The following is a 19990-nucleotide window of genomic DNA, read 5'->3' as shown; positions in this document are numbered from 1 at the left end:
TTTCCTCTCCCACATACTTTGTGCTTAGGAGCAGATGGATCCAGGCTGTTTACATCACGGAGGTCATGCCTCAGCTTAACAGTTGGGGAACTGACTGTTGGGAGAGATGCGCATCACAACCAGAAGATTGCTAAATCTGGGCTCCGGCAAACTTCTGATGGTGGCAAGTTAAACATACAAATGTCCTCCTGCAGCCTCTTCACATTCAGGACCTGCCTCGAGTGTTTGTTTCCTCAAAGAAAACCGCTGCTGAGATGAAGAGAGGCAGAGAGGCAGCTCTGCAGCAGCTTGTGAGCATGAACTTCGAGAAGAAGCCTGGAAATCCTGAGCAGACCTTGTTATTCTCCGGTGCAGATGGTGCAGTTTGCAGACAACGTGGGTCCAGGTTTCTGCAAGCGGGCTACCAGGGCTCGCCACTCATCACTGCGCCCCAAGTTAACAGAGCGACCGTGATTTCAGCTAGCTGGGCATGGCTGCCTGTCTTCCCCCAAAGCAGTGCCACAATGCCAGGGGAAGGTTTCCTTCACGTAGAGGTGTTTCCATGGAGCTCATCCCCAAAGTGACCTTCTCCTCCCAGCTCAGCCCAGCCGTGGGGCGTGCAGGGGGATCCAGCCAGACCCTGCCTGCTCATCCAGCTCAGAGGCTGGGAGATGGAAAGGTCACCCTTTCCCTCCCGCAGCAGAGCCAAGTGCTCTCTTCCAGCACAAGAGGATTCCAAGAAGTGTTAAAAACAATAAAAACTAAGCAAGCAAAGCGAGGAACGAAGCCCTTCTTACTGCACTCAAGGACACACATTGCTTGTGTGCAGAAGTACCTTCTCCTGCCTTGCATCGCACCCCTCCACGGCTCTGGCAGCAGCTTTGGCAAGAGGATGCTTCACCGCCGCCAAGGTACTGCATCCACTGAGCTGCAAAGGATGTCTGTGGCCATGGCCAGGCAGGAGGGCATGCACGGTGGCCTTGCCATCGGGTGGCAGAGCCCAGCTTGCCGCCTCCACTCACCTCGCTCAGCCCTCCGGGGAGCTGAGCAGTCACGCTTTTCCCTAGGTAGCTGGCACACCACAAGAGCATCTCCATTGCCAATTAGGCCACCCACCCACTTGCATCCTTCCCCAATACAAACCCTATTAGCAATAAACAAACAGTTGAAATGCCAGCCGGTGCCTGGGAAGGGCCCTAGACAACTGCATCCAATTTGCGGGCGCGGGAACAGCTGCCTCATGCAGTCCCCACACAGGCAAGCACCGAGCATGGACCAGGACACGGGCCGGGCATCCCACCAGCCACCCTGTGGTCCTCCTGCCAGTGCCTGGCTTGCAGGCCAAAGCAGTGCTACCTTGCTGTGTCCCCAGGCTGCTCTCAGCATCACACCAGCACCAAAAGCCTCAGTGTCCACACAACACACTATGTTGGCACGATTCAACACTGCAATAAGGGGCTTTTCCAGCTGCCTAGCCCTGAGCTTCCTAACTTTCCTTCTCTGGGCTTTTGTAGGAAAGCCCCTGCTTGACACTGACACCCAGTTGGACTTTGCTCAAATCCCCAAGCTGGATGTGGCATAAGAAATGCAAAAGCGACCCAACATTGCTTGGATGTCTTCAGCCTCCGTAAGAGCTCCCTTCAAGGCAACATGAAGCCCTTCCTGCACCCTGTCCCCAGAGCCCCTTGACTCAGTCAGACCCCAGACTGAGAGCTGGGGAAATTCAACCCACCAACAGACCCTGAAGCCCAGCCTGCTGCTCCAGAAGCACTCCTGAAACCACCACCATCACACCTGAACTCAAAAGGACACAGGACAGTGACAGAGATGACCAGGGCCAGTCTCCACATTGATCCCAGCATCTAAGGGCTTTCCAGCTGGCCAAACCAGTGCTACAGTGGCTTTTTTTTTGCCATGAGGGGCAATTAGGAAAAAAATGACCTGCTGCTGGGCACGGGGTCCCCGCTGCCACCTGCGGTGAGGGCAGAGGAGCCCACATTCCCCTTCCAGTGCAGGAGAGGGCATGCTCTCCCCATGCACCAACCCCTGCCAGCAGTTGAGGTTATGTGGATGCAACCACAGTTCATTGTCATGGAGACAAGAAGCCTTTTTCTCTCCAAACCCAGCTTAATGGCATGGATTAAAACCTCCTTTCCCCTAGGAAGAGCAGAACAGGGGCAGTTTCGTTGTCCCTATGTCCCCGGCTTGTCCACACGCACCCCAGGCACCCCTACTCTCACCATTGTGCATCCCCCACTGGCGCCAGGCACATCCTCCCAGCCACGGCCCGCACAGCATGGAGGTGCCTTTCATCGCTCCCACACATGCCCCAAACCCATCCCAACCCATGTCCACCACAGTCCATCAGCCAGCAAACGTGCACCCCACTACAAATGCATCCCAGACTCAAGCACGTTTCCATAAGGCTCCCCCACATCTCTCCCCTCCAGCAGGTCCCAAGCAGCCAGAAGATTGACACTGACCATTTCTTGCAGGTAACCAAACCCGTGAGCTCTTCAGCAAGGCAAAACAATGAGAAAGCATCTTCAACGCTGCCCCTTCCCTGGCTCCCCAGGGAGTGCAGGAGGTAAGCAGAGCCAGGGAGCGATCCCTCACTGTGGGGCAGGCAGGCATGGAGGGGACGGGAGGAACCAGCTACTGGGATCCTGGGGAGCACGGCAGTACTGGGTGCCAACCTTGGGTCTAAGAGGCAGGGGACAGGCATGGCCTGGAGGGGAAGGATGGCGTCTTGCTTACCCTGACAGCACTCCCAGGACAAGGTTGAGGACAAAGAAGGATCCAATGATGATGAGGGGGATGAAGTACAACCAGTTCCAGGTGGCTCCTAAGGCATCATTGGTCTGGAGGGGAAAAGAAAAAACATGTGTGACGTTATGTTCAACACCAGCACCCGGGGCAGAGGGAGGGTGCGTTAGCTCAGGCACGGTGACGATTCTCCCTCCAGGCTGACCACGCGAGGCTCCTCGACGTGTTGTGGCCATGTCCGCCAAGCCTGAACGGGCACCAGACAGCTGCCTGTGCAGGCAAGTATGCCCAGATGGGGGCTCCCAGCTAGCAGTGCCCTGATGCCCCTCTGCATCCTACCCCAGCCATGCTCTCCTCCACGGTCTCCAGCCCTCATTGGGCAGGACCACTCTCCTCTGCCTCCTCCTACCATCCCTGCAGGGACACAGGGGCTGCAAGACAATGGTATAGTTGGAGGTGCAGGGCCCTGCGGCCCAAAATCGGGGTGCTGAGAGCACAGGGGCCACCCTGAGCGTGCTCCCCCCAGCAGCTTGATTTGGTGTTCGCCTGCACATCCCACCGAGACAGGGCAAAGCAGCCTCGCAGCAGCAGCGCCTGCTGAGCATGGTGCAGGTTAAGAGGGAAAGATTTGTAAGGTGCCTTAGGGCCAGCAAAGCTGGCAGCTAAAGAAGAGACAGAAGATGCTTGTCCTTCCATGCACAGGGGGAAAGGGGCTGGTGCAGACAAGCCCCACACCTTCAAATGGGCGTTTTGCTGACGGCATCATTGCTAATACCTTGCAGACACCCTCCTGCCCCAGGTGCGTTACCCCAACCCCAAGGAGCTGAGAGCGGAGAGTCACTCTAACCACAGGGCAAAGCCCAACAGCTAAAAAGGCTGCTGGCAAGCCTGCTCTATACCTCCAGACATTTATTCACTGAGGCTTTTAATAAAGCAGTGCCCCTCTGTACCTCACAGCCACTTCCCAGGCCCCATTTGTCCTCTGGTGTCAGGCACAGCGCACATGACACCGGGCTGGAGGGTGATGTGGCAGAACGTGACTGTCTGGGGGAGGTGGTATCAATCTTGTTGCAATGAAAGACTCTTTCTCTTTTCTCTCTCTTCCCCCCTCTCCCCATGCTAATTAAGCCCTCATCTTCGTCTGAGTCATTGGCACCACGTCTCCCGGTCGGCCAGTGCAGGAGCCAAGACGAGGCTCTGAAAGGGGAGAAGTGCATCTCTGAGGGGGAGAGAAAGTCACCACGCTGGAGTTTTCCTTCGGTGACCAAGGTGTCAGCAGGAACCTCAGCCGGGTGTCCCCACCACCCTGACGCTGAGCCCAAGGCAGGAAGGGCGGTGCCAGCACATCCCGCTGCAGGCACCAACCACAGCACCGGGAGAGGGATGCTTGTGGGCAGACCCCAGTGCTGAGGAGTGCCTGGCACACAGCAACAATAAGGACTTTGAGGTTGGGGAAAGCATCTGGAAAGTCTCACCACCCTCCTCCTTTGGCACCGGGGAAACCACGCGTGTCTTCTCAAGGTCCTGCACCTTTCAAGAGCCCCAGTCCACCACCAGCCCCTTTCCTCAGGGCCATGGGAGAAGCACATGCAGGGAGGTGGGAATGGTGCATGGGAATCCCGTATAGCACATGCTCACCACCGCCCTCCAGAGACACCCAGGCTACCGCGCTCTGCTCTGACAGCACCATTTGCCATGGCATTAGTCTTCAAGGCATCATGGAACCCCTCAGCCCGAGCTTGGCCGGGCTTCAGCTCCCCAACAAGATGTCATTGGGTATCTGCCACCTGTGCCAGGATCACTCGCCTTTGAAACTGGCTCCTGCCCCAAAACCATGGGCTTTCCCCAAAGTCCTTGGCACAGGGGATGCAAAACAGATGAGCTCTGTTCCTACAGGTGAAGAAGACATCTTCCCCCAGGGCTGGGCCATCACCACCCCTTCTTTGGCTTTCTCCCCTCCAGTGATGCGCATCAGGAGATGGAGTGGGAGACAGGGATGAGATGATGGAGCAGAGGGCAGTTTCCCTGGGGTTATCAGCCAGCGATACCAGTAGCAGCACCCAGACCACCTCTTCCCACTGCAGTTTGTGGACATGGCCAAAGCTGGTGGCGCCAGGGACCCACATCTGGGAAAGCTGAGGCAGGGGCTCGGCAGGGCCCTGCCAGGACAGGCTGTCTGCGATCTCCACCTCTATGTGCATTTGTGTACCCAGCTCCCATGGGGCTGAAGGTAAAGGGGATTAGAGAGATTTTAGGGGGTTTGGGGCGTTACGTGTCCAGCACTGCCAGCAGCCAGTGACTCCAGGAGGGGCACTGCTGGGCAGGTGAGAGGTCATGAGGAGCTGTGGCCATGGACCCCACATAACCAAGGACACACCACTGACCACAGCAAGCTCAGGAATGGTCCCAGCCACCCAGGATGATGCCAGCAGGCTCAGGAACAGTCCTGCCCTGAGCAGCCACACGGGTCCCCTGGCTGGTGCCAGCTTTGACAGGACCCTCCAGCCCCAAGATAAAATTTCCCAGGGCACATCCCAATGCTCCCTACAAAACCAGGAGCTGGTGATGCCCAGCCAGGCTGTGGTGGGTCCAGCCCATCATCTGGTACCTGCTCAGCCACTTCGACTGCCAAAATTTGCCCTTTTATTCCCCAAGGAGCTGGAAGAGTTGCTCCAGTACCTTTGCAGCACCCAGGCTGCAGAGGGCCCAGCTGGGGGGACAAGGGGGCTTGTTTAGGAAAGACAAGGGGCCTGGCATTTCACAGGCTCTGCATCTTCCACTGCTTCTCTAGCCCGTGGTGGAGAGCATGACCACAAAGCATTCAGGGCAGCAGGACATCAGCACGGAGAACAACATGCGTGCATGCACGTGTGTGCATACACACGAGTGGATGTATTCCCATCTCTCCATTCCCAAAGCTGAAGCACATCTGCCCAGGAAACCAAAGGAACTACAACACCTGGCTGCATTTGCCTGAGAGAGGATGCAGACTGACAGGTTCTCACAGAATTGCTGAGTCCAGACCCCCTTGCATCATGCAATCTCCCCCAGACTTTGGTCAACTTTACCTTAAAAACTCACTATTCCCACTGGAAGGCTCCTCAAGCAGATTATCTAACAGCTGCTCTAATTTTCAGCCTAAATTTATTTGTGGTCATTTTATATATCCCTCTGTTCTTTTACCAGCATTGGCCTTTGGCTGAAATACTGTTTCCCATCCTGATGTATTTATAGATAGCTATCATGGCCATCCCCAGCCTCTGCTTTGCTAGCCAAAGCAAGCTTCCTCCAGTTCTCTCTTGTATGACTGGCTATCCCTCCCTATTTTATCTAGTAGCTCCTTCCCTGCTCCAGTCCAGGCTCAGTTCATCTTCCCTGGATGCAGAAGACCCAAGTAAGAGGTCCTAATGCATCCCACTCCACCCCTGCACGATGCTACCAAGACTTTGCCATCCTGCCTGCAAACCTCCTTGCTCCTCCAGGGCACTGCTGGCCTAAGGTCACCCTGCGGTCACTCTCTCATCTCATCTTCCTCCACACTTCTACTTCCCAATCAGCAAGACCTGGGCTCCTAGGAGATATCTTTGCTGTTCCTCAACAAGCACATGGCTTTCCATTTCTCACTGCATCCCACATCTCTTCCTCCAGCCCTCAAACTCCTCCAGCTCGGGGTGGCAGCCTCTGTCCCCTCAGCTCCGGGAAGCTAGCCGACGCTGGAAGCAGGAAAGCCTGCAACTCATCCTCGAGGAGCCCCGCCAGTCGCCACCAGCCACTATGTCCCCTCAACACCACCCAGCGCCATCCCAGCACTGCTCACTTCCCTGCCAGCCTTGCAGAGCTCCTCTTCTCCTTTCCCTCTTCGCCGCTTCATTAACACTTCCCCATAGCAAAAGCTTTACTACAAAGAGCAGCTCTACACGTTTCCAGGTCTCTGATGCCAGGTTAGCCTGGTGTGACCTACCTTTGGCAAACCCACGATTCATTTTCCTCTTTTGCCTTCCAAATCTGTTCTGAAATGGCATGCAATCGAGGTCAGGCTTACAGTCCTATTCCTGCCTGCCTTACTTTTTTTCCCCTCCTCCCCCCGCTTTTAAATATAGGCATTGCATTTGCTATTCTCCAGTCAGATGGTGCCTCCCCCAACTCGATGGAGTTGTTAAAAATACTTGTTACCAGACCTGCCATTTCATCTGCCTCCAAGAGCAGGGAGGGGGGAGAAACCATCCCGAGCGCAGGACTGATGGGTACGATGGTCTCGGCACTTGGCTTCCACATCAGCTGTGCTCGTGGCCGTGTCCTCATTCCCACTATCCAGGCTTTTTTATGGCCTCTGTCTTTGTGTTGACCAAAAGCCAGGGTGAAATATCCATCTGTGCCCAAATCTCCTCAGCTGTCACTTCACTGTGCCTTGCTTCCATCTGCAGAGGTGGGGAACCGCTTGCCACTGCTTTGAGCATCCTTCATGAGGTCCATGTTGGCATGACTTTTGGCAGCTCCCGCAGCACTTCCCAACTTCTTCGGCACCAAGATGTAGTTGTCTTTACTGAGCAGCCCCTTTTCCTATCCCTTTGGGGCATCGTTTGTTCTTAATATTGCTCCATAGGCAGTGGTTCATCACCTTGGTCCACTGTGCCTTCCCACAGGTTTTTTCCCCTTTGCTGAAGGTACCAGGAGGTCGTCATGTGCAGAAGTCAGGGTAGACACAAGGAGTTTAATCCCCAAATTGCATGAATGAGGTAACTCCTTTATTGAAGAAATTCCTTGCTCTTGCCCCAGCCTCGCAGCAATGCTCGACTCCCTGTGCTGCAGACCAGGTCTCATCGCTCACCCAAGCCCTTTGGGAAACAGAGGAGCTGCCTGACGGCTGACCTTTGCTGCTTCTTCCCTTTCCTTTAAGACAACCACCTTTTCGTTACGCACCCCACCACCCAGGCTCTCCCGTGGCCACCAGACCAAGAAACACATTTGCTACTGCCCCCAGGCATACCCGAGACACCAACACAACCAACGTGATCTTGTCAGTGAAGACTCGGAAGCCACAGCTTCCCCAAGGGACTACATACCCAAGGGTGTTTCTCACGCCAAGGCATCGGTGGAGACCCCCAGCCGGAGCTGAACCACCACACTCACATCTCGGACACGACCCATCCTGCTGCCGGCAAAGCCTCCAAGCCTATAAACGACACCACCAAGGCGTGGGAGCAGGACCCTCGTGGGGTGATGGAGCCGGCACGGCAGGTCCCCACCCGGCGAAGGAGCCCCCGCCGGCTCCCGCTTCTCAACCTCTGGCACGAGGTTATTCTTTTGGCAGCTCTTGTGTTGTTGTTGTTTTTTTTTTTTTCAAAGGGCAGGAAAAGGCGCAGGGAGCTGCAAAAGCAGGTCTCACTCGGGGGGCCAGAAATCTAAAGAAATCTAAATATATACCCGAGTCGAATGCAAAGCACAAGCTCGCAGCCCACACGTACCCTCCCTCGGGCTGCACTCGCATGGGAAACTTTAGGTTTTCTTTGCTATAGGGGAAGGGGAGGGGGGAGGAACAACAAAAAACCCCACAAATTCAATCTCTCCTACCTAAATATAAACAGAGAGCATGTTCTGCCTGTGCAGGGCACCTTTAATGACCGCTCATTGCCCACCAGCTCAGGGAGGGGAACTGGGGACAGGCTGACCAAAGCTCTGGGCACCCATCTCGTTCAGGGAGCAGCAGGACATGGGGAACTGCTGGACTTCATTCACACAGCAATCCACCCTCATTGATTCTCTGGTGTCTAGTAACAGGGCCGGGCTCCCACTTCAGGCTTTCCCAGTAGAGGAGGGGAGCTTTCTGCCCCTTCCCCAGCAGGACACGCGTCCTGGAGACCTCCACGACCAGCTTGGCCAACATCAACTGCCTGCGCTGATGCCCCGTAGGCAGCCAAGTCCCCTCTCAAAATCCATCTGCATTAGGAGAGAGCCTCTGTGGTTTCTGTTTTAATCTGGACCAAAATGGCACATCATTAGGTTGGGGTAATATACATTCATTACTGTAACCAACTGGCCATGACTTGCTCAGGGGATACGGCAGCGCTGCACTACGGGGGGCGGGTGTGGAAATCCATGGGACCTCCAGTGGCACAGGTAGCCTCATCCTGCTCTCATCATGGTCCTCTGCCAGGGATCTCTCACCCCACGGAGAGCTCCCGTGGGGACCCACAGCTTTGCCTGCATTGCAGGCAGGCTTTAACGGGCAGGGATGGGGTGACCAAACTGTCCCAACCACCATGGCTGGGCAGGAGAGGTCTGTCTGTCCCCCTAGCAAGGGGGTTTAGGGATGATGGGGAAAGCCAGGATCTCAGGAGGCTTTGCCCTGGGCTCTGTGCCTGCTTTCCCCAGCACTTCCCAGGGGCTTGCTGCCCGGCGTGGGGGCAGAGCAGACCTGTCGGGACAGCGGGTGCGAAAACACCACAGCTTCCATGATTTGTACACCAAATCCTTGGCTTGGCAACTCCTGATGGTCTTTGCCTGGTGGTGACACCCACCATGCCCCTGCCATGGCTGATGCCATCCCCCAACATCACCTCCATGGCCTCCGACCTGATCCTCCTTGCAAACCACGGCTGCATCCAGCTGAGAAACACATGCAGGCCAGCAGGAACAGCCTCAAAATCTCCACGCACCAGCAAAAAAGGGGGAAAAAAAACCCAAAAACAAACCTTACAGCAGAATCCCTGGCCTAACCAGTTCCCTCAAGTCCTTGACACCTGCTGCCGCTCTCCCCAGCGCAGTAACAGATCTCTTTCTTCCCTTTAATAGCGGTAATTTGATCTCCTGCATGCAGGGCCATGCTTCACTCCCCGCCAGCTTTGCCTGGTATCCATCAGCGACCCCAGCGCTGGACAAGATCTGAATGAAAATGCTTTGTTTTTCCAAATCAGGTTAATGAGGAAATTGGTACATTTCCTTTGCAGGGCCGGGTGCGGCCTGCGGCGGGACGCATCCTGCCACGGCCGCACGCCGGGGTCTCCAGGCAGGGTGGGCACCTCCTGCCTGATGCCCTGCCTGTAGCGCTGCCTTTCGCTGGCCCCAGGGTGCTCTGGGGTGCCAGGGGCAGGCAGGAGTCCCTGCAGAGGGGCCCAGAAAGCTCATCAAAGCCCACAGCGTGTGGGCATGCTTGTGTCTGTGCGTGTGCAGGGAAGGGGAAGGAGTGGAGAAACAGGAAAAAACCCAGAATATTTCATTTTTCTGTTTTCTAAATGGAATGCAAAAAATGCATTGCTAGAAGCGTTACTAAAAATCAAGTGCTTTCAAAACATCTGGTATGGGCACGGAGACCAATTATTGCTCTGTTCTTCTCTGATCCACCCAGAAATCACACCCAGATGCCCCAGCATCGATCCGCAGACCCTGACCCCACGTGTGCCTCCTCCTCTCCCCGCAGCCATCCCTTGCTGTGAACCCCGAGCTGCCCCCACCTCTGCTCCCAAACCCCCACCTTCCCCCTGCCTGGACCCCTCCTGCATCTTCCCCAGCCCCAGACGACAGCGCCCGCTTAGCTGCCCTGGCGGCAGGATGAACTTTTATGGAGTACTTGCAAAGCTCTGCAGCCTTCATCAAACCCAGCACTTGGCTAAGGCAGCACTGGCATTCCCAGCACAGATCCTCAGCGTCGGGCTCGGACACATGCCAGCGCTGCTGCCTCTCCTGCTGGACCTGGAGCCTGCACGCTGCAGTGGGGCATGATATTCATGGGATCAGCTTTGGGGTTTTTTTTTCAATGGGGCTTCGTGATTGCCAGGCTGGATCCCTACTTTGTTTTGAGCATGCTGCAAGCCCAGAGAGGCAGCTCAGGTCCTGCAATACATTTCCTAAATGCAGGAACATCCCTGGCTGCAATGCTCTGGGGCAACAGACCCACATGCGACCTTGCTCAAGGACCCCAACTCACCCCAATACTCCCGGTCCAGCCCTGATGCACAGCAGCACAGGGCGCCAGCACAGGGGCGTGCAAACAGCTTTGCAAAGCCCCACTGGCACAATTTTCAGCCCCAAATCTGCTAACGAAATTAGAGACCCTGGGCTTAACGAAGATGAGCAGCGGGGGCCAGGCAGCACCGAGACCCCCTGCTACCTCCTCTCCTTGAGCCTGGAGTTCTTGGGCAGTGCCAGAGCATTGGTGCCGGAGCATTGGTGCCTCCGCCAGCCCCTCAGCTCCCCCACTCCTGCCGGCAGACGGTCTAGGAGCGAGACTTTCCTGCGCGGGCAGGGAGGAGGCTGTGGGCAGGGAGCTTTTGACAGAACATGCCTGCAAAGCTGGGGATCCAGCAGACACAGTTTGTTTCTTGCTGTGTCATTTCAGCGCACACACAGAGGGAAAAGGGGAAAAAAAAAAGGCAGGAACATTTGGCAAGCTGGTGAAGGTCTGGCTTTGCTGAGTGCGGAAAAAGAGCCGTTTCTTCCAAAGGGAGAGAAGAGGATAAAGCAGGCTGTCTGCTGCACACGTGCCCGTCGGGGATGGGCTCCAGCACCCACGGCTGGCAGCACACGAGCTGCCGGCTCGGGCACCAACAGGAGTCATTTGGGGAAGAACAGATCATCTCGTTAAGTTCGGAAGGTTTTAAAACTTCGGGGTGGAATTTGAAGTCTCCTCTCTGAAGTCCTCGCAAACTTAATTGCATTTAAAACACTCAGCATTTAACATTTCGGAGGAAGAAGTAGGAAGGGGCTCCGTCTTGCAGTGCCACAAATGCTGTGGACTTTTCGGCAGCCCCCGTCCCCCCTCAGCACACAGCACACCCTGCTTCACCCGCACAGTCGGGAGCCGCCAGGAATAGCTGCAGAGGCATTAAGATCTGTGCTTGCTACCGAACTGCTAAGAGCACTGGGTGTTGATTAAATTTTCATACCTCCCTGACAGGATATTTTTTTGTGTTGCGTTTTAATTTAAAACACACAAGAAGGGACTCCTTTTCCCTTTGCAAGTGTTCCAGCTCGAGAGCCTGGTGATGTCCGAGGGCACAGAGCCTGAAAAACCAAGTGGTTTCCCTCTTTCGCCATCCCTCCCATCTCCTCCGCTCTCCAACCTCTCTCCCTCCTCCTCCTCCTCTCCCCAGAGATCATCTCTAGCCAGTGCCACTCCTTGCTGGGAGCCACCGTTACCCATCACACTCCCAGCTTCACCCTCCACAGTGCCCGAAGGAGCAACAGGGCAGGCTCAGCCCCCAGCTGCAGGACCACTGCTGTACTGAGCTCCTCCAGTGCTCTGCCCACCTCCGTGGTGTCAGGGCAGGTGCTGTTTTGGGGGGATCTTTGCACCACCAGCCCTCGCTGCAGAGTCCCTATGACCCCTGGCACGTGGCTGGCACCACTGTAGCCCTTGCCTTGGGAGCAGGGACCCCAGGGGACAGGCACTGATGTCCAAAGGAGCTGCAGCAGCTCCTGGAAGCACCAGGGCTCAGGGAGGTTTCTGAGCTCAGCTCCAAGTCCAAGCAAACCCCAACAGGAGCAAACTCCTCTCTGGTCAAGTCATTAATTTCACTGGCCCCTGGCTGTCCCACATAAAGACAGGCACTGCCCTTGCTCTCCGAAAGGGAGGAGAAACACACAGACCTGCACGATGCTCAGGTCCCACTCACACTGTTCACACAGGTGCTTTGGGGAGAGCAGCTGAGTGCTGAGCATCTCAAGGGACGACCGTGACACCCCGGGAATTTATGCCAACAAGTGACGAGCAATTTTGTACACACACACACACACACACACGGAAAAATGACTGCTTTGAAACAGATTCCTCCTCTGAGCCCCTCCAAGGCCACTCGACTAGTGCAACCGGGGACCTGGCAGGGAGCAGGACAGCCGAGCCTTGCACTCATCTCTGATCTGTGTGCTCCAGCATGGCCAGTGATTTAAGACACCTCCCTTTCCCAGCACCCCAAATCAGGGCTGCCTGAACAGTCCCTGTTTCAAAAAGGATGAATGTTTCACCACATTTGAAAACCAGGCTCCAGCAGAAGATCTCAGGTTTGGTGCTTCACAGTCAAAACCAGCCCAAGCCAACTTTTCAAAATCCAGCCCTGCACTCAGCAGCATGAAACCCCGACCTGTGCACGTGGTGAGATTCATCTCAGCCCTTTTGCACCCCACATTTAGAGGAGATCCCAAACACCAGGGTGGTACTGGTCTTCAGCGTTCCTGCAGGGTGGGCTCCCCTTGCACCCTCCTGGCCGCAGCACGTCAGGCGTGCTGGAAGCACGTGGCAGTTGAGTCACGCTCACTGCAAACCCCTTTCCTTGCAGCAGCTCGCGTTTTACAGCCGCTCTTGAGAGTCTGTGCTGCCAGGCTCTGCATGCATGGCTTGCGCTTCGCACCTAACGAGCGCGTTTGCAACCACCTGGCTGCTTGCAGGCGGCTGTTCAGCTTTGCATGAGGCTATAAGACCTGCACACCCCATCTCCTCCGAGGCTATGGCACACGGATCTGCCCACAACCACTGCGTTTTGGTAGGTATTTTGGAAGCTGCCAAGGACTTGATTCTCTTTCCCCCAGCAAACGCTCTCCTCCTGCTGCAAAATCACCCAGAAGGCTCTCCGCACTCAGCCCTGGCATCTCCTAAGGCTCCCTGTACCTTTTTGCCCTCCTGCTTCCCTACAGTCCCAATCCCTTGTGCCACGAGAGGCCTTTTGGATTTATAGCAAGAAACTGTGGCCAGCTTGCTCCCGTTAGACCTTGCCATGCATTTTTAATTAGCAGTATGGATGCTCTTCCAGTGCTGCTTTAATGTGTGTGCTTAGGAGGCAAATGTTTTTACCCATCACTGCTAATAGCCGTGGCCCTGTGCAAACTCAAGTCAGCTCTTTGCATGGTCCAGCTGCAGCTTGGTTATCACTGCCGTGCAGGCATTCCTGCCTGTCTGGTGGTTGCCCCGACTCTCGGTAATTTACTGGAGCCACAACATTAGAATCAGGAGTTCAACCTGATGGCCAGATCCATGCAGAGAAACAGGCTTTCCCCACGCAGCAGGCTCTGGTTCTCTGCACCGGCTGTGCTGTACCTGTGAAGCACTCGGAGCCTCTCCCGGTGCAAGCAGAGGGTGCCCAGGGCCACGGTCGGACACGTGCCCATGCTTGTACCCGTGACCCCTTGCAACCGCATGCAACCTCAGCAACCGCTCGCAACTGCAACCACTTGCACCTCACGGCAGCCTCTGACCCTGTGAGCAATGCCAGCAGGATGAGCAGGCAGCCCTGGCTCCTCTGCCTGCATCTGTCTAGGTTCGCATTGCTCCCACAGCTATAAAGAGCAGCTTTCTCCATGCACTTGTGTTGTTGTTTGTCCTACACTAACCTAACACTAATGCCCAACTGGGGGCTGCGGTTCCCGTGCCACGTGGCTGGTGTTACCGGCTCCAGAGAGCACAGAGCAGTGCTCCGGGCAAGGGACCCAGCTGGGACAGGCAGGGCTGACCCCTCTCCCTGCAGAGCCCACCAGGCCAGCCCACAGCCCCAGCACATGCTTGCCACGGGTGTTTTTCTTCCCATCTCAGCTCCTGGCAGCGTGGGGGAAGAGGAGAGTGGCAGCTCCCAGAAAGCCAGGCTCCTCCTCGCTACCTGCAAGCACAGCAGCTGAGCACTTCCAAATGGGAAAGCAAATAAACAATCTCAGTGAATAAATACAGTCTCTCGAGTTGGCGTTTCAAAGGAAATAACGATTTCAGACTCCTCTCCTGTTTGCTCTCCGGGACCGGGGGAGCCAGGCTGAGCATCTGAAGCCACCAGCACCACCGAGCGCCTGTGCCATGCCTGGCGAGCCCCGTGGCACGCACCGGCAGCCCCTCACCACACAGCCAACCCCTCCCGGACCCCAGCATTGCTGTTTAATGACAGAACTGCAACGCGGCCCCTGCCCCATGCCGGCACGCCGGCAGAGGCGGAGAAGTAGGACAGCGAGCCTCTTTGCCAGCATTATTTTTCCCTCTGGTCCCTACAGAAGTCAGGATTGGCCTCGAGCCAGCCCCGAGAAGGGGCATCTGCTCCAGTATAAGAAGAAAAGCAAAATACTCTTTAGCCTCTGTTTTGGACCACAGAGACAGCCAGAAGAACCACAAAGCTGAAACTCCCCTCTAAAAGAAATTAAAGAAGTCCTTCAGGCTCCCAGGACGGGAGCTGGAAAAGCCATAACACCCTGCAATTTGAGGCTTTTTCTTTTTTTTTTAACCCATACTGTGATTTCTACCTAGCAAGACAGCATTTGACGCAGGCAAGGCTGATGAAAACAAGGCAAAAGGCAAGCACATCCGTGAAATAATACATGTGGAAAGTACCATGGGGCCGATTAGCTTTTCGTGATGCTATCTACAAATTCCAGGAGCCACTCTTCTAGACCTGGTAAAATTGTGGAAAAATGGATCTTAAAATCACGATACAGTTACACAGGGGAATACTATAGTAAGCAATTTCTTTGAGAGATTGCTAAAGTGGTTTTCCTGCGATCCCCCTCTCCTCCGCAGCTTTAACCTGCAAGGACACAGCCTCCCATCGCTTTACTCTGATGGGAAAGCAGAGTCCCCCACCGATCCCCCCAAACCTGGGGCATGTGCTGGGCAAGGTCCGGGCAAGGTCCACGCTGGTTAGCAGTGGGAGCCTGCTCTGGTTTGCTCCTCCGAGTGATGAAGGTGACGGCAGAGCATCCCAGTGGCTTTCCACCCCGCCCAGCCCTCCTCCAGCATCCCCTGGAGACCTCATCCCTGATATGTATGCCTCATTTTTCTATTTAAAAAAAGGCAAAAGCCCATTTTGCTGCCTCCAAGCAGCGAAAGGACTGAGCACCCATAACCTAGAGGCACCCTGTGAGACAGCCCTTGTCCCTGGGGAGGGTGGGAGACGCAGCCCGAGAGTGCTGGGAACAGTGTCTGTCCCTCGCCGCCTCCCAAAGTGAATCAGCAGCATTTTACTATACTAAGGCCCAAATCCTCATTCAATTAAAAGCCAAGGAAGGTCCCTAATCCTTTCCATTATAGATAAGTAATAGCTGGTTCTTTGCAGAGGAGCAGGAAAGGGAGGCACCTTATGGTCCCAGCCATCAGGGACACCGTGACAGAGCATGTCTGCCCAGCATTGCGACTGGTGCTGGGAAAAGCATTCGGATACAAGGGCTGTGGCTCCCCAAGTGACCCAGAGAGCCCCCGATTTAGCAGCTATGGTGGTAAACAGGGGATCCCGCGGGTAGGTCCTGCGAAGCATGGTTATCAGTGCTCCCAGCAGCATCTCCCACCCTTACCCCCCAGTAAGATCCAGATGGTGGATCAGCAAATCCCAGATATCAAATGGATCAGCTCCAGCCTTCCCAGTAAGGACACCCTAAATGGCAGGAGACCAGACTTTCTCGGGAACTGCCGGTACAAACCCATGAGGTCGATCAGACCATAAATTGCCCATCCATGTAGCTCACCAGCTCCTTGCACACCGCAACTGGGGCTCTAGCATGGGGAGCGCTGCTTCTAATTGCTGCAGGCGCTGAAGGACAGGGACGAGGGCACATGAGGAGCGCCGATGGAAGCAGCCCCTGGCTTTTGCAGAGAGACGGTCATTAATGCAAGAAACAAGGTGCAGGGCAGGTCGCTGGTGCCAGGCATGGGCAGTGCTGGGCACGCACGGGCTGCAGCACAGCAGTGTGAGCAGGCAGCAGCTGCACAGCCGCGATAAAGGCAGGGGAACCACACCGCCAGGCATGAAAATTCACCTTTCCTGCTATACTCAATTATGCCTGGGCAATAGGTGCTGCAGTCAAGTCTCTAATCTCATTGATACGCCAGAAGCAGCCAAGAAATGGTCTTTTTTCGGTCTGAACTCCCAGGTGGTTCAATCCTGCCTAATTCCCCCGTCAAAGCAGCAAGATCCAGACACCGCCATCTCCTTTAGGAAGAAGAAAACCAAATCCTCGTGGCAAGGTCAAGCCCTTGCCACGAACTCTCCCCTTTCTACCCCAGCCTGGGTTTCATGATCCGTCTGCCCACGCACTCCATCCTGCACCCCCAGAAGGACCCTGGGAGGGACTGAGCAGGAGGGGGACCCCAACGCTGGCAGCATGGTGCCTTTGCCTGGGGTTAAAATCCAGCCTTTCTGCTCATGACGAAGTAACTATTGAAGCATGTTTCCCCATCACAAGCCATCCAATTTGCATCCCGCAGAGCAATACCACTCTGCAAATCTCCAGGCTTTATAGGAACCAGGGTATAAAAACATTCCCGGTGCAACGATGCCAAAATTGATGCTGAAATTAGGCTGGGAACAGAACTGGCACGGTTGCTTCTCACCCATAAACTAAAATGTACGTATATGGCCAATCACCCACAACAACATCGCACTTTGTGATTGCCTGTAGCTCTTTTTTCCTGCTTCCAGCTTTGCCCCCAGTTCGCTCCCTGTGTACCCCAAGAGCTTGGGCATCAGCAACTTCAAGCATCTGCAAACCACAGGAACCCAGCACAGCTTCATCAGCACCGACAGACGTTTGCAGCACGAATACCAAAGGTCTCACCTCCCTGTCGGACACTGAAACGCTGCCCCTGCCCCAGGGAGGGGGTCTGAGACCACCTCCGGGGCTTCCCAAGGCTGCCACGGGGATGCAGGCACATCCACCACCTGGTCCACAGGGAGAGCGGATGCACAGTGCCCAGAAACCACGTCCACTCTTACAGCGCTGCCCTGGGGAGCACAGGAGGAGGAGGAGGGAAGGAAGGATGCCTCCCTGCTCCCCAGGGACAGCCTGGCTGCTTGCTGCAGCCCATGCCCACAAGGTTTTGCTCTCTGCAATGGGTTGCACAACCAGCCCAGAGATGGGGGCCAAAGCCCTTAGAGCTCCCTTTGCCCAGAGACATGTAACACACGCCTCTTTATTCCCCATCTCCTGCCCAAATGGGATGGACTGACCCCATCTCCATCATGAAGGAAACTCAGCATCTCACAGGTTCCCAGGACACAGAAATCCGGTCTGTGGCTCCCCATCCCCATCTCCAGCTGCCCAAAGAGACCCCAGAGCAGTGCTACTCACATTGTACAGGACTGTGGTCCACCCTTCCATGGTGATGCACTGGAAGACGGTCAACACAGCAAAGAGGATGTTGTCGAACTGCGTGATCCCGTCGTTGGGACCAATCCACTCCCGGCACTCGTAGCCTGGGGGGCAACCCTGCACCCCGCACGGATGGGGGGGGTCCAGCTCCTCTAGTTCACCTGCAAGCACACAGCAGAGAGCCAAAGGAGGCAGAGATAAGAGAGAGGCAGGGGACAGGCAAGGGGAAGAGCCTGAACGCAGACGGGCTTGGGGCAGAGCAGGGGACCCTGCTGGGACTAGCCCTGGCTGCACGCAAACTGCTCCCGTAAGAAATTGAGACATCCTGAATGCAACTGGGTGATGCCTGGTGTGCCCAAAGCAAAATGCAGAATCTTCTCAGCCCTGGGCTTCCCACAATACCAACATGCACTTGCCCTGGCTGTTTTCCACCCGTGGGATGTGGCGCAGGTGCAGAGCCCTTCTCCCCACCTGAATTGTTTGTGTAGCAGGCTCGGTGCAGCTTCCCACTGTAAAACTCCAGGCCGATGATGGCAAACATGAGGATAGCGAAAAAGAGCAGCAAGCCAATCTGGAGGAGAGGCACCATGGCCTTCATGATGGATTTCAGCACAATCTGCAGGCCTGGGAGGAGAAAGAAAGAGCACAGCTCAGCACAGTGATGCAAACCCCCTGCCTGGGGCACGTCCATCCCACCACTGGCAAGAGGAGAACAGTGAGCAGAGAGGATGGACAGTCATCAGACAGATGCAAGAGGCCAGCACAGCCTGGAGGATCTCTTTGGGCAGCTGAGGACCATGGAGGAAAGCACCATCCCAGGGGGAGCAGGGAGGGCCAGGCTGCAGAGCAAGGTTCCAGGAGGGCTGGTTTCTGGATCTGGTCCCCCCTCTGGTGTCCTGCCTGTCCTTGTCCCATCCGGACTTGGTGGGACATGACCCATGCAGCTCTGTCCCCCTCACTGCCCCCAGGGCACGGATCCAGCACACCGCCCAGCCGGTGCCCAGGGCAGGAAGGACAGGAGGACCGGAGCCAGCAGCAGCCTAGTTTCTTTATTTATCCCCGTGCCAGAAGATGAAATCTTGCAAAAACCCCAAAATTTCCCCTGAATAAACCTCAGTCCTAAAAGGATCCACCCACCGCCTTCTGGCCAGGGAAGCGGAGCTGCTGGCGGGCCCCGGCAGCCGCCGAGCCCAGCCTGTGCCAACACAGAGCAGGCTGGGTGAGGGGAAATGCCACCCGGGGACAACAAATGCTGCCATCCTAGAGTTCCCACTGCATGGGGAGGTTTGTCCCCCTCTTCCCTGATTTCACCCTACGTCTCTGAGGTGGCACGAGGACCCCTCTCACTCTGAAGGACATCAGGGACGGATGCAGACACCCCGGGAGGAGGACTAGGAGCATCCAACTTACTGGGAATGCCCGAGACAAGCTTCAGAGGTCTGAGCACGCGCACAGCCCGCAGCGTCCGCAGGTCCACGTGGGTGTTGAAGTGCGTCCCAGCTGTGGCAAGGATGCTGTGGGCAGACAGACAGAGCAGAGTTACCCCAGGCAGAGCCCTCGGCCACCCTGGTGCTAAGAGCCATGTTCTCACTCCAGGCCGGGGGGACCCGTGAGGAGCTCCATGTCCCTGGGCAGATACAGAGATTCAAAACCTCCCAAAGCCCACATGCCAGCGAGCCCTGTTTGATACTGGCACCAAAGCTCATGAGCCACTCTGGCCAGTCAAAGCCACCCAGGGGCCAGCCAGCGCTGGCAGCCCCCCATTGATGCCCCCTGTGTGCCAGGATGGCTGGGGACAGCCCCACACCGCAGTGCTGGTCATCACCCATGCCATGCAGTCAACGCTGCAGATGTAGTGCTCATCACAGCTGAATGGGTTTAAACTCTCTTCCAGGCAGGTGGCACATGGACCAGAGATGGTGCCCCAGAGATGGGGGTTGCTCCCCTGATGGTCACCCATGCTCCCCTGGCAGCACCACCATCCATCAGCTGCTCCGGCTTTTTCCACACATGGAGCTTCCTTAAAGTCCCACCTCTGGGACTGCCGAGAAGGAGCAGAGAACCTCACATGCATTCAAAAATCTATAGTAATGAAAGTTTGATGACCTTGGAAGGCAACCGGCAGGCACAGGAAGGACTCCAGAGGTTTTCTTTTAAAACACAAAGATTTTTTCAAGCCCATCTCTGGAAAACAAATTGG

The 19990-nt window shown here is 55.8% G+C and overlaps 1 protein-coding gene across 7 annotated transcripts in view; it reads right to left on the bottom strand.

Moving 5' to 3' along the window:
- The window catches only part of CACNA1E (calcium voltage-gated channel subunit alpha1 E), a 139144-nt gene that overhangs the window by 56974 nt on the left and 62180 nt on the right, over positions 1 to 19990 (bottom strand). For all 7 annotated transcript variants that reach the window (XM_076339697.1, XM_076339696.1, XM_076339702.1 and 4 more), the window contains 4 exons: positions 19201 to 19304; positions 18262 to 18414; positions 17770 to 17951; positions 2737 to 2840 (listed from right to left, as the gene is read on the bottom strand). In XM_076339697.1, coding sequence (XP_076195812.1) covers positions 2737 to 2840; positions 17770 to 17951; positions 18262 to 18414; positions 19201 to 19304 — 543 coding nt within the window. The remainder of the gene's footprint in view (positions 1 to 2736; positions 2841 to 17769; positions 17952 to 18261; positions 18415 to 19200; positions 19305 to 19990) is intronic.

The sequence above is a fragment of the Aptenodytes patagonicus genome, chromosome 5, assembly GCF_965638725.1.
Source record: "Aptenodytes patagonicus chromosome 5, bAptPat1.pri.cur, whole genome shotgun sequence".
Taxonomy (NCBI): domain Eukaryota; kingdom Metazoa; phylum Chordata; class Aves; order Sphenisciformes; family Spheniscidae; genus Aptenodytes; species Aptenodytes patagonicus.
This window is presented reverse-complemented; position numbering and strand designations above follow the sequence as displayed.